Source organism: Lissotriton vulgaris, chromosome 2_1, assembly GCF_964263255.1.
Source record: "Lissotriton vulgaris chromosome 2_1, aLisVul1.2, whole genome shotgun sequence".
NCBI lineage: Eukaryota > Metazoa > Chordata > Amphibia > Caudata > Salamandridae > Lissotriton > Lissotriton vulgaris.
Window position 1 is genome coordinate 585,255,753 of NC_141687.1, and position 12,916 is coordinate 585,268,668.

The 12,916-nt window shown below is 44.5% G+C and overlaps 1 protein-coding gene across 4 annotated transcripts in view; it reads right to left on the minus strand.

Annotated features, from left to right (window-relative positions):
• The window catches only part of TKFC (triokinase and FMN cyclase), a 222,592-nt gene that overhangs the window by 30,104 nt on the left and 179,572 nt on the right, over positions 1-12,916 (minus strand). For all 4 annotated transcript variants that reach the window (XM_086955605.1, XM_086955604.1, XM_086955606.1 and 1 more), the window contains exon 12: positions 5,202-5,324. In XM_086955605.1, the coding sequence (XP_086811731.1) occupies positions 5,202-5,324 (123 nt within the window). The remainder of the gene's footprint in view (positions 1-5,201; positions 5,325-12,916) is intronic.

Genomic DNA, 12,916 nt, shown 5'->3' on the forward strand with positions numbered 1-12,916 from the left:
CACAGCATTGTGCCTGGTCTCCTGAAGAACCATCAGTGGCCTTCACATATACCAGTACCTGAGAGGTGAGGCACCCAATAGGGGTTGGACGTTGCGGTCTTCCGACCCCAGAGGCAGCCGGGCTAGGTCCCAGTACAGCTTGGGGGGGCACTCTCGTTTGCACACACACCCACGCCATGACTCAGACTCTTCATCTGGAGCATCCCATTGAACACAGAAACACCCCAAGGATAAACGGCGACACTGCTCCTGCTCGACATGGTGTTCTAAGACTGGGGACCCTGATTGGGGTAAAATATTCGTAGACGAAACGTCTAATTCCCACAAGTGACTTAATACATGTACCCGAAGAAATACATTAGAACCTTCCACATCTCATGAGACTTGGCGGTATTTTGGTGCTTCATATTGGCCGGTACATTAAGTGTTTAATTTTATATTGACATGAAGATATCAGGGTGTTCGAGGATCCATTGGATGGACATGGAGCTACGTTGAGGTTTGTACTACTGGCCATCCGCGACAGATGCTTCATTGTTCTTCTCTTCTGCAATTTACATTTCTCCTCATCCCTGACCTCTTCACTCAAATTCTCTCACTCCCTTGCTGTCCTCTCTCATCATCTCATCTCTTCTCACCAAGCATACGGGTCGGACCTGTATGCTCCTCTCAGCCTGTGCCACTCTACTTATTGTTCCCTAATTCAAGAAGGCATGAGTTGTCTGTTTTGGTGCAGGCTGCGCAGTTATGGTACTTGCACCCTCCTTTGCTACGCTCCACCAAAAATCTATTGTCCTTTAGAAAGATATAAAAACCTATCTTTATGCTCTGTTGGTTACCCCATTTGGCTGGTTCCCTTTCTCCTTATGTGTGTTTCTCATTTGCCTTCAGGCAGCAGATGGTTATTAGCCCCAGGACATCTTTTGGTAACAGTAGCGCACTACAAATGTAAATAATAATAATCGGCAGAAGCAGGGAAGCCACTAGACCAGAACTTCTGGGGGGGTGGGGTTCTCTTTAACACTCCCAGCCAGGGCTGGCCCTAACCCTGATTGCACACGGTGCAACAGCCTTTTTTGGTGCCCCACCCCCGTTTCCTTCTTCTCCATAAATTCCCTCACTACATCTCACCAGCAATGCACCTCATCTCTCTATAGCACCTTTATGACAAACATTTCATTTTTTTATAGCGCTACTTATAGTTTACTCACACTCATTTCTGTGATTTGCAAGGTACATATTCTTTGTAGCAGGCACATTAACGCTCTGCACTGTGTGGGTGACAAGAGTGCCCATGTGAGTGCCTGTTGAGCGATGAAACAGTGTGAGAGTAGGGTGAGAGGAGTGACTGCAGGTTGAGTGAGGTGACCATATGAATTTGGGTGTGGATGCTAGTTCAGAATAGGACGCATACATTTATGATTACTGCTGGGCTTGTTTGAGTGAGTTGTATATTCAGCAGTGTGGGGGACAGGTGAGTGAAGTGGCACATGAGTGCAGGATGAGTAGTGTGCTTGTGTGACTGCAGGGTGAGTTATAGGGTGAACAGCGCAAGTGCATTGTGAGTGCAGAGTAATCATTGTGAGTGCAGGGTGAGAAGGTGAATGATGCGAGTGACTGGTGATCAGTGGGAGTGCATTGTGATCGCTATGAGTGCAGGGTGCGCGTGAAAGTGAAGGGAGAGAATGAGCAGTGAGTTGTCTGAATGCAGAGTGCATTCCCAGACACTTGAAGCATGTTATTGACGGCGGCGTAGGGTTTAAGATCTAAGTTAAACTATTGATATTATGGCATTAATCAGGGATCCAGGGTGGAGGAAATAAATAATGTGCTGATCCTGCAACAAACTTCCAGTCCTATAGTTAGGGTTGCCAGCAGATGATTTTGATGGCCCTGTTGGTACAAAAATAAGCAGTCACCTAAAGCTGTATTTCAAGCACTTTTATGTGCATACTTTGAACAGCAAATTTAAATTGAAAACACTTTTAATTGTGTTCTAGGACTGCCTCAATGATCCATGACTGATAATTATAGAGAACAAAGACAGAAAAGTCACATAATAAATGAATACATACTTTTCTGATTTATAAATCTATTTAGTGTAAAGAGGAGGTCTCTGCAGGCTCTTTAAACAACACACACAGGCATTTTACTTTTGGCAACCCTACTTTATATTGCTTTTTATGAAATGCATTCTCACACTACAGCAGTAAATGTAAAATACAAATGTAAGGAATAGGCAGAGTGGGACCCGGGTGGTACTGGAATCAGGAAAGAACACTAAGCCTCTGTAACCAGTTTACAAAGGCTTGTAAATATGTAAATAGCCTTTAAAGACCTGTGAAAAACACTGACAGGCGTGCCAGAGATAAGACTCCAGACACTGCCCAGCTGAGGCCCCAGCAGCTCCAGTTGCACTGCAGCAGCCCGGCTGAGACACAGGACGGGGGAAGAGGGGGGCTGAAGCCCTTGGGCCTGAGCAGAAGTGTGACTGGGAATGCACGACCCCCTCTGCATCGCTCCTCGGCACTCCTGGGGTCACGCCACACAGTTTGAAGACCCCTGCCCTAGACGCACCCATAACCTTAGAGGAATTAACAAAGGAAGTAACAGAATTGCAGATTAGCCGAGCAGCAGGCACTAATGGCTAATCCAGTGAATTTTATAAGACCTATATACCAGAATTAGGACCCCACCTCCTTAACACCATCCAAGATGCAATAGAAATTACCCGCTTACCAGCTGACTGGAGACACGCGGAGATAGTGGTCTTCCCTAAACCAGGCAGACTCCCTGACCAACATGCCTCCTATCGCCCCATATCTCTCCTGAATACAGAGGCGAAACTACTAGCAAAAGTCCTCACAAATAGGCTACTACCATACATACCATACCATCTAGATCAGACGGGCTTCATGCCTCGCCGCTCCACCCACCACAATATTAGAAGGGTCCATAATGCCATAGCAGTGGTAGACCAACTAGGTAGGCCAGCTGCACTATTATTGGCCGACATAGATAAGGCCTTTAATTCAGTCAGCTGGACATATCTTTTCATGTTGCTCAGGAGACATAACTTCGGCCCATGCTTTGTAGCATATATTCGTCTCTTATATACAGACCTGACTGCAACTATTAAGATAACAGACTGCATTTCATCCCCCCTCCCTGTCAGACGGGGTACAAAACAAGGGTGCCCCCTAACCATCCTACTATTCGGGCTTGTGATTGAACCTTTGGCCACATGGGTCTGTAAAGAAGCACTCACTAGAGGCTTCGAATGGACACCCAAAATCTCAGACCACATAGCATTATATGCAGGTGATATTCTATTTTTTCCTCACAGACCCATACAAATCGGGATCCAGAATCCTACAGATAATGCGTGTGTTCGGGAAAACATCTGGATTATACACGAAAACGACGATCTGGCCACTACAGGGTACTCTAGGGAATGGCGAATTGGCCGTAAATTTAACACATGCTGCAGAGGGGCCGCAATACTTGGGGGTCTTCCTATCGGAAGATCAAAAGATGTTGTGGGGTCAAAACATCAGGGCCACAACTAAAAAGACACTGTTAGACATACGATTATGGTCAGGGCTACCCATATCCCTCCATGGGAAATTTGCCATATTCAAAATTATCTCTCTTCCACAACTCCTTTATCTACAAAACCACCCATATCCAGTACCATAATTCTGGTTCCGCCAAATTAACAGCATGTTAGGACATTTTCTATAGGGTGGTGGCGCATTAGGCGTTGCACTAGGCACATGCTTTCAATGAACATACTGCGGTGGAATAGCTGCTGCAGATATCCAAGCCTACCATGAAGCATCACACCTACAGCTGTTAAACGACTGGTGGTACGGACCCTGTGATGATCTGGCCTATGCAGTGGAGAGATGGCTACTTGATGACCCACACTTATATCATACCTATATAGTCGATCAGACGTACAGGCCCTGCCACCAGAGCGGTAATACTCACCTGCCGGCATTCTCTCAGATGGAAAGGCTGGTGGTAACGTATTACGTGCAAGACGCCTCTATGGCGAAACAGATTACTGCCTCACCTGGCGGATCTTCAGTGCTTTAGTGGGAAGGACCAGACAGGAATCCCCACTATCAGGGACATAATGCACAGCCTTAAACTTAAATCATTTCAAGAACTCAGACACGAATATTCAATGCCAAACTCCCAGTTCTATAGGTATCTGCAGCTTTGTCATGCTATCATGCCCCACATAGCCAAGATAGAGTCACTTCCAGATTTTAACTCATTAAAAGGCAAACCATTGATGGGTGATCTTGGCAATCATAAAATTTAAAAAATATACCAATCTCTCATTACACAAAGTACCACACCACTTGAAAAGCCGAAGACCTTTTGGCAAGCAGGCATTGGCACCCTTGATGCTGATGACTGGGCAGAAGCTATGGAATCCCCTCGAAGGGTAGCGATCTCCTCACGCTTGAGACTAATCCAGTTAAAATTTCTAGGGCCCAATATACACGCTATAAATTATGGAGGGCTGGATTGATAGAATCCCCCATATGCCTAAAATGCCGGAAAGACGAGGGATAATTACATACTTTACAGATATTCTAGGTTTGGAGCTATCCAAATCCCCCAGGCTAATACTACTCCACATAGCGGATGAAATCAGAGGCAATAGATATAAGAGACACTTGCTACAGGTAGGTCTCACCCTTGCTAAGCGAGACATAGCAAGACTATGGAAGTCAGATAAACCTCCGGCAGTAAAGACATGGAAAAAACGGATGGACATTTGTATGGGACTGGAACTACCAGTTTTTCGGGTACAAGGATGCCCATAGAAGCACACAAAAATATGGCGGAGATGGGCTGAATGTTGTGGATTTGTGCTGGAAGACTAAACGTTGATTTCCGAAGTCATAGATTCTGAAATCCAAACATACAATCCTGAGATGTGATATATCGAACAATACTTTTCAAAGACTACAACACCACCTAGGGACTATATTTATAGATCACGACGAACCTTGCATTGGGTTTATGATGTTATGGTTCATTAGTTAAACATGCGATCCAATATATGTATGTAGCCCGGCAGGCTATTATGTCACAAACACGCAATAAAACTTGTTATGAAAAAAAAGAAATGTTTTATATTACAACACAGTAGACCAAACGTATTTACAGATATTACGTACCTCCTGCACTGTGTAAAGCCTTGTCTTCTGTCTGCCCTCCTCCTGGAGCTGGGAGCCAACGGGTCTGTCCAGATACAGACATTTTAGCTACAGTGGGCCATGCTGGTGCTTCTGTGTCAGCATCTGCAAAGGGAAAAAACAAGTCTAGAGACAGGCATGGATCACCTACTTGATATTCATGTTACCACACCTTGCCATTCCTTTTACCCACTGCAGCAGCAGAAGCATGTAGTGAAACATAGGATAGTGTCCAAGTAAGTGTCTCAAAAGGAGCTTAATTTTACTGACTCCTTCTGATTTTGCTGATAGGTTATAAGGGTAATTATTTAAATACGTTATTATTACTCAGAATCGATTATTCTAGAACAGGAGATTACAAAGAAAATAATTATTTGCTACATCACGTCAAACTCCATGACATTCTATTATACGCACAGGTTGATTTTCCGCATCAGACATAAAACACAATGAAGTCAAACAGTCTTCACATCCTACCAAATGTTGAAAATTATGTCAAAAGCCAATCCATGAATCCCCCCTTTTTCAAAGTTTCTCCCTATTAGTGTAGCCAATCCTTTGTAATGTTGCTGGCTTAGTTGATAATAAAAATGTTCAATGGAACTACCCAACACTTCCTGTTTTTTAACATTTTTTTTACGGAGTTTTATATAGCGCAAACTTGACCCGGTATTAGGTATCAGAGCGCTTTACATAGCACCAGTTGCGTTACATGAGGACACATGCATCATTTTTGTTAGATACGGAGAGATTAAGTGCTTTGCCCAGAATCACAGGATGTTCAGCGTCATTGCCGAGACTCAAACCCGGTTCCCCAGTTTCGAGGTCGACCAGGCCAACTCCTCTCCATCCGCTTGGCAACATTTCAAGAATGGGGCCCACAGTGACTGAGGTTCTACATACTCATTTTCACCATCATGTTCTTAAACACTGCAAAATTGTGTCTGAGTTTTAGCTATCACATTTGCATCAATGGCCCACTACTTGCATATGCGTGATCAGTTTGATGAAAAATAACATTTCCTAGACCAAGAAAGAAAATGGACACAAGTCCTGGGTGGAATATTCGGGTCATCCGGTAATCTACGTTCTGTTATGCTCTTGACCTTTACTATAATGTCCTTTTTAAACCAACCTACTTCCATCTCCTACACCAGAGTTCTGGTGTATGTAGACTATACTTTATTTATAAAGTGTGAAAAACCATCTAGAAATATGTTTTACACAAAATTCTTTGCTTTTGAGGATGTGTCATGGTAACTGCAAGGTGTCGAGTTGGATTTCCAATTATTTATGTCACCTTTAAGGAAAATCATATTGCCACACGCTTGGTAGGGAAGATTGCAGAACAGAATAAAATGCAGAAAGGTGTGTTCAAAGTCTTCAACAACATATTACCCCGGCACCTACTGCATAGAAGCTATTATGGATTTTCATTATGGATTATCGTTATTGTTAGAGAGTTCCAGCTTGTGACAGCTCAAACTGAAATGTGAGCAAGCAGTGGACACCCTGGGTGTGATCATCGCGAATCACATAATTTTGATTACCACCAGGGCTCATTTCCATCAACTGTGTCACTGCTGGTTCAAGATCACCTGAAAAAAATCTCTTTGAAAGTTCTACAAACACTACGTGACCATCCCCCATATTTACTGTTGTCCAACAAGAATACAATCTGCACTCTTGTAAAACCTGAAATGACAGTGAAAAAGATCACGTCTTCCACATCTGGAGAAAATATGCAGCATTCCAGAGATGTGCAGGTCGAAAGTTTGCCCAGTCAGTTATATGACCTCCCCTAATTCCACTGATTCATTAAATTCCAATTATATGTCTGTGCATTCGCTCCAGTGTGATTAGAAAAGATCTCCAGCACAAAGCTCTGCTAAACTATGGAAGCTGTAATACAGAAAGTCTGAAAGACACATCTCTTACTATAACTAAAACCCCGCCCACAAACTTTGCAAAGTGACGATTATCTAAATGGCTCTGTCTTCCATAGCAACCCTCATCAAACCCACTGCTCCTCAGGGAAGATCCCCCATGATCTAAAGGACAAATCTATAACAATGCTACAAGGGTAATCGATTTCAGTCTTGTAGCAGTGCTAAGGGGACAACTCTTCTCCCCAACTGGATAAAACAGCATTCTATCTGCTGCCAAAGTCACTCTTTGAGAGAAGCTGCTCAGCCCTGTGTGTGCTATGATCCTTCTTGACCTCTCCGCAGTCTTCAATATCATTAACCGTAAAATATTTCTCCTCTTTGTGATGTAGTAGGTAAGGAGAATGGCACTGCAATGTTCTTGTTCCTTCCTGGTTAGCTGTAACCACTAGGTAAAACGAGCCTTTTTTGCTACAACAAATACCTGCAGTGCGTTAGCACCTCTTCCCAGCAACGTCCATGGCTCCAGCTGCAAGTCGACAATACCAAGATCCAATTTACATAAAAGACGAGAGGAGAGCATGAATCCCTGACAATTTGTCGACTACCTCCCTCTTATATGCAATAAAGGATGGAATGACTCCGTACATTACAGAAGGAGTACCTAAACTTAGGATAGGGTTGTCTCACCTCCCTACCAGTCCACTAGCCCACATTTGCCATCCCAGCCACCTTCTTTCTAGAAAGGTTATCAACAATGGGGTCACATTCAACAAATATCTATCACTTGATCCTCAAGTAAATGGTGTCGCAAACAAATCCAGTTTCTTCTTCTCCGAAAAGTTTCTTTGTTCTTGCAGTGGGTTCCTAACAGCAACTACTGATGCAGTTATCCTTGACAGTCAAAGGCTGAAACCAGGCTAGCGAATCAATGAGTGCTTGAAATGACTAGATCACACAACTGCCAACACTACACTTGCCTTGTACACAAAGTCCCATATAAGTCATGCATGGATAAAGCTACCTCACTGGAGTGCTGCTGCCATGCCAATCAATCAAAAGCCTAAACTCAGCCTTCCATGACACCGTACATCTTGACCTGGCGCAATGCCACTGTTTGTGGCACGAGACCCTCTTTTCTACTGCCCATCTGTAAGAAGAAATAGAAAGGGCTGAAAATGTGTATCCAAGTTTGTGCTTGGCCTGCACTCTATATGTCCTTTACCCCTAGCATGGCCTATTGAGTGATATCTTCTAGCTCAGTGTCTCTCCTCATCCTACGCCTCATCACCATGAAACGTGCTCTGATGGGGCTAAGTGGCAGCTTGAGTATATTACAAGAACAATTAAACAAGCATTTGCAATGCAATAGGTCTCGCATTAGGAAAGTTTGAGCTATTGGTATTGTAAATGACACATTTTTTATTTATGTTTTGTTTTTGAAAATAGAGAAATTAATAGCTTTGTCATTTACAATGCCAATAGTTCTAACTTTCGCAAATGTGACACCTATAGCATTTTTAATGCAATGTGTTGTATTTACGTGACTTACATGTATTGATATTACAAATAACAATGGCTTTTAATTTTTTTAAAATAATTAATACTTAAATAAAAGTTACTGTAATTTATAATGGCAATAGCTTAAACTTTTGTAAATAACTTTTGTGAAGATTATGTTCAGTGTATTTTATTGTGACGAAAATCCAAGAACAGAAGTGAAATATTAACATCTTTTTGTTACATTTGTAATAAAGCTTGAAACATTGAGAGAACATATTTGAACCAGTTGTTGAATGGTTGCACAGATTGATGCTGTGGTGGCGAACGATTGATGCAGTGGCGTTCAGTGATGCTGTGATAGCGCATAGTGATGGTGTGGTGCCCCTGAGTGATGCTGTGGTGGTGCTGAGTGATGCTGTATGCTATGCTATGTTTTGTTTTGCTAACCTATGTTTTGTTTTGTTATGCTATGCTATGTTTTCCTATCCTATTCTTTGATTTGTTATGCTATGCTATGTTTTGTTATGCTATGCTTTGTTTTGTTATGCTAGGCTATGTTTTGCTATTCTATGCTATGTTTTGTTATGATATGCTATATTTTGTTGTGTTTTATTATGCTATGCTTTATTTTGCTATGCTTTGTTTTGTTGTGTTTGGTATGCTATGCTATGTTTTGGTATGCTATTATATGTTTTGTTTTGCTATGCTATTTTTTGTTGTGTTTTATTAAGCTATGATATCTTTTGTTATGTTTTGCTATATTTTGTTATGCTATGTGTTTTGTTTTGTGATGCTATGTTTTATGTTATGCTATGTTTTGTTCTGCTATGCTATGTTTTGTTATGCTATGCTATGTTTTGTTTTGCTATCCTATGCTTTGTTTTGTTATGCTAAAGTATGTTTTGTTGTGTTTTGGTAATGCTATACTACGTTTTGCTGTGTTTTGCTATGCTATGCTTTGTTATGCTATGTTTTCTTGTGTTTTATTATGCTATGCTTTGTTTTGTTATGAAATGCTTTGTTATGCTATGTTTTGTTATGCTATACTATGCTTTGTTACGCTATGTTTTGTTATGCTACGCTAAGCTTTGTTTTGTTATGCTATGTTATGTTGTGTTTTGTTATGCTATGCTATGTTTTGTTGTGTTTTGTTATGCTATGCTGTTTTGCTATGCTATGTTTTGTTATCTTATGCTATGTTTTGTTCTGCTATGTTTTGTTGTGTTTTGTTATGCTATGTTTTGTTTTGCAATGCTTTTTATGCTATGCTTTGTTTTGTTATGCTATGTTTTGTTATGCTATGCTATGTTTTGTTATGCTATGTTTTGTTATCTTATGCTATGTTTTGTTCTGCTATGTTTTGTTGTGTTTTGTTATGCTATGTTTTGTTTTGCAATGCTTTGTTATGCAATGCTTTGTTTTGTTATGCTATGTTTTGTTATGCTATGTTTTGCTAGGTTTTGTTATGCTATGCTTTGTTTTGTTATGTTATGCTATGTTCTGTTATCTTATGCTATGTTTTGTTGTGTTTTGTTATGCTATGCTATGATTTGTTATACTATGCTATGTTTTGTTTTGCTATGCTTTGTTATGTTATGCTATGCTTTGTTGTATTATGCTATGTTTTGCTATGCTATGTTTTGTTGTGTTTTGTTATGCTATGCTTTGCTTTGTTGTGTTTTGCTATGCTAAGTTTTGTTATGCTATGTTTTGTTTTGCTATCCTATGCTTTGTTTTGTTATGCTATGCTATGCTTTGCTATCCTATTTTTTTTGTTATGCTATGATGTGTTTTATTATGCTATGCTTTGCTATGCTATGCTGGTGAGGGTGAGTGGGGGTGTGTGAGGGTGAGTGAGGGTGTGTGAGGGTGAGGGTTGTGAGGATGAGGGGTTGTGAGGATGAGGTGTTGTGAGGGTGAGGGGGTGTGGGGGTGAGGGTGTGTGAGGATGAGGGTGTGATGGGGTGAGAGGGTGAGAGGGTAAGAGGGTGGGTGAGGGGTGTGAGGGTGTGTGAGGGTGAGGGTATGTGAGGGTGAGGGGGGTGAGGGGGTGTGAGGGTGAGGAGGGTGAGGGTGTGTGAGAGGGAGTGAGGGTGAGGGTGTGTGATGGTGAGTGAGGGTGTGTGAGGGGTGTGAGGGGGTGTGCGGGGGTGTGAGGGGGTATGTGAGGGTGAAGGGGTGTGTGAGGGTGAAGGGGTGTGTGAGGGTGAAGGGGTGTGTGAGGGTGAAGGGGTGTATGAGGGTGAAGGGGGGTGTGAGGGTGAAGGGGTGTGTGAGGGTGAAGGGGTGTGAGGGTTAGGGGTGTGTGATGGTGAGGGGGGTGAGGGGGTGTGAGGGGGAGTGAGGGTGAGGGGGAATTAGGGTGAGGGGGTGTAAGGGTGAGGGGTTGAGGGGTGTGGGAGAGTGAGGGGGTGTGAGAGTGAGGGGGGTGAGGGGGTGTGAGGGTGAGGATGAGGGTGTGTGAGGGAGTGTAAGGGTGTGGGTGAGGGGGTGTGTGGGTGAGGGTGTGTGAGGGTGAGGGAGTGTGAGGGCGAGGGGGTGAGGGGGTGTGAGGGTAAGGGTGTGTGAGGGGGTGTGAGGCTGAGGGGGAGTGAGGGTGAGGGGGAGTGAGGCTGAGGGGGAGTGAGGCTGAGGGGGAGTGAGGGTGAGGGGGTGCGAGGTAGGTTGAGGGGGAGTGAGGATGAGGGGGTGTGAGGGTTAGAGGGTGTATGTTTTGTTGTGTTTTGTTATGCTATGTTTTGTTTTGCAATGCTTTGTTATGCTATGCTTTGTTTTATTAGGCTATGGTTTGTTATGCTATGCTATGTTTTGCTATGTTTTGTTATGCTATGCTATGTTTTGTTATACTATGCTATGTGTTGTTTTGCTATGCTTTGTTATGTTATGCTTTGTTTTATTACGCTATGTTTTGCTATGCTTCGTTGTGTTTTGTTATGCTATGCTTTACTTTGTTGTGTTTTGCTATGCTATGTTTTGTTATGCTATGCTATGCTATCCTATCTTTTTTTGTTATGCTATGCTGTGTTTTGTTATGCTATGCTTTGCTATGCTATGCTGGTGAGGGTGAGGGTGAGTGGGGGTGTGTGTGAGGGTGGGTTGGGGTGTGAGAGGGTGAGGGTTGTGAGGATAAGGGGTTATGAGGATGAGGGGTTGTGAAGATGAGGGGGTGTTAAGGTGAGGGGGTGAGGGTGAGTAAGGGGGTGTGGGGGTGTGGGGTGAGGGGGTGTGAGGGTGAGGGTGAGGGTGTGATGGTGTGTGAGGGTGAGAGGGTGTGTGAGGGCGAGGGGGTGTGAGGGTGAGATGGTGTGAGGGTGAGATGGTGTGAGGGTGTGTGAGGGTGAGGGTGTGTGAGGGGGTGTGAGGGTGAGAGTGTGTGACGGTGAGAGTGTGTGACGGTGAGTGAGGGTGTGTGAGGGTTGTGAGAGTGAGGGTGAGGGGGTGAGGGTGTGTGAGGGTGAAGGGGTGTGCGAGAGTGAGGGGGGTGAGGATGAGGGGGGGTGAGGGGAGTGAAGGTGAGGGTGTGTGAGGGGGGTGTAAGGGTGTGTGTGTGAGGGTGTGGGTGAGGGGGTGTGAGGGTGAGGGAGTGTGAGGGTGAGGGGATGTGAGGGTAAGGGGGTGTGAGGATAAGGGTGTGTGAGGGTGAAGGGGTGTCAGGGTGAGGGGATGTGAGGGTGAGGGGGAGTGAGGGTGAGGGGGTGTGAGGGTGAGGGGGAGTGAGGGTGAGGGGGTATGAGGGTTAGAGGGTGTGAGCGGAGGCGGTGGGTGAGAGGTAGTGAGGGTAAGGGGTTGTGGGGGTGTGAGGGTGAGGGTGTGAGGGTGAGAGGGGGTGTGAGGGTGATGGGGTGAAGGTCACGGGGTGAGGGGGTGTGAGGGTGAGGATGTGTGAGTGTGTGAGGGTGTGTGAGAGTGAAGGGGTGAGAGGGGGTGTAAAGGGTGATAGGGTAAGTGATGATGAGGGGTTGAGGGGTGTGGGTGTGAGGGTGAGAGGGTGTGAGGGGGTGAGAGGGTGGGTGAGGGGGTGTGGGTGTGAGGGGGTGTGAGGGTGAGGGGTTGTGAGGGGGTGTGGGGGTGTGTGAGAGTGTGCAGGTGTGAGGGTGTGACAGTGAGGGGTTGTGGGGGTGTGGGTGTGATGGTGAGGCGGTGTGTGAGGGTGTGAGGGTGTGTGGGGGTTAGAGGGTTGTGAGGGGATGTGAGGGGGTGAAGGTGAGGGGGTGTGAGGGTGAGGGTGTGTGAGAGTGAAGGGGTGTGCGTGAGGGTGTGAGAGTGAGGGGGTATGAGGGGGTGTGAGGGTGAGGTGGGTTGTGAGGG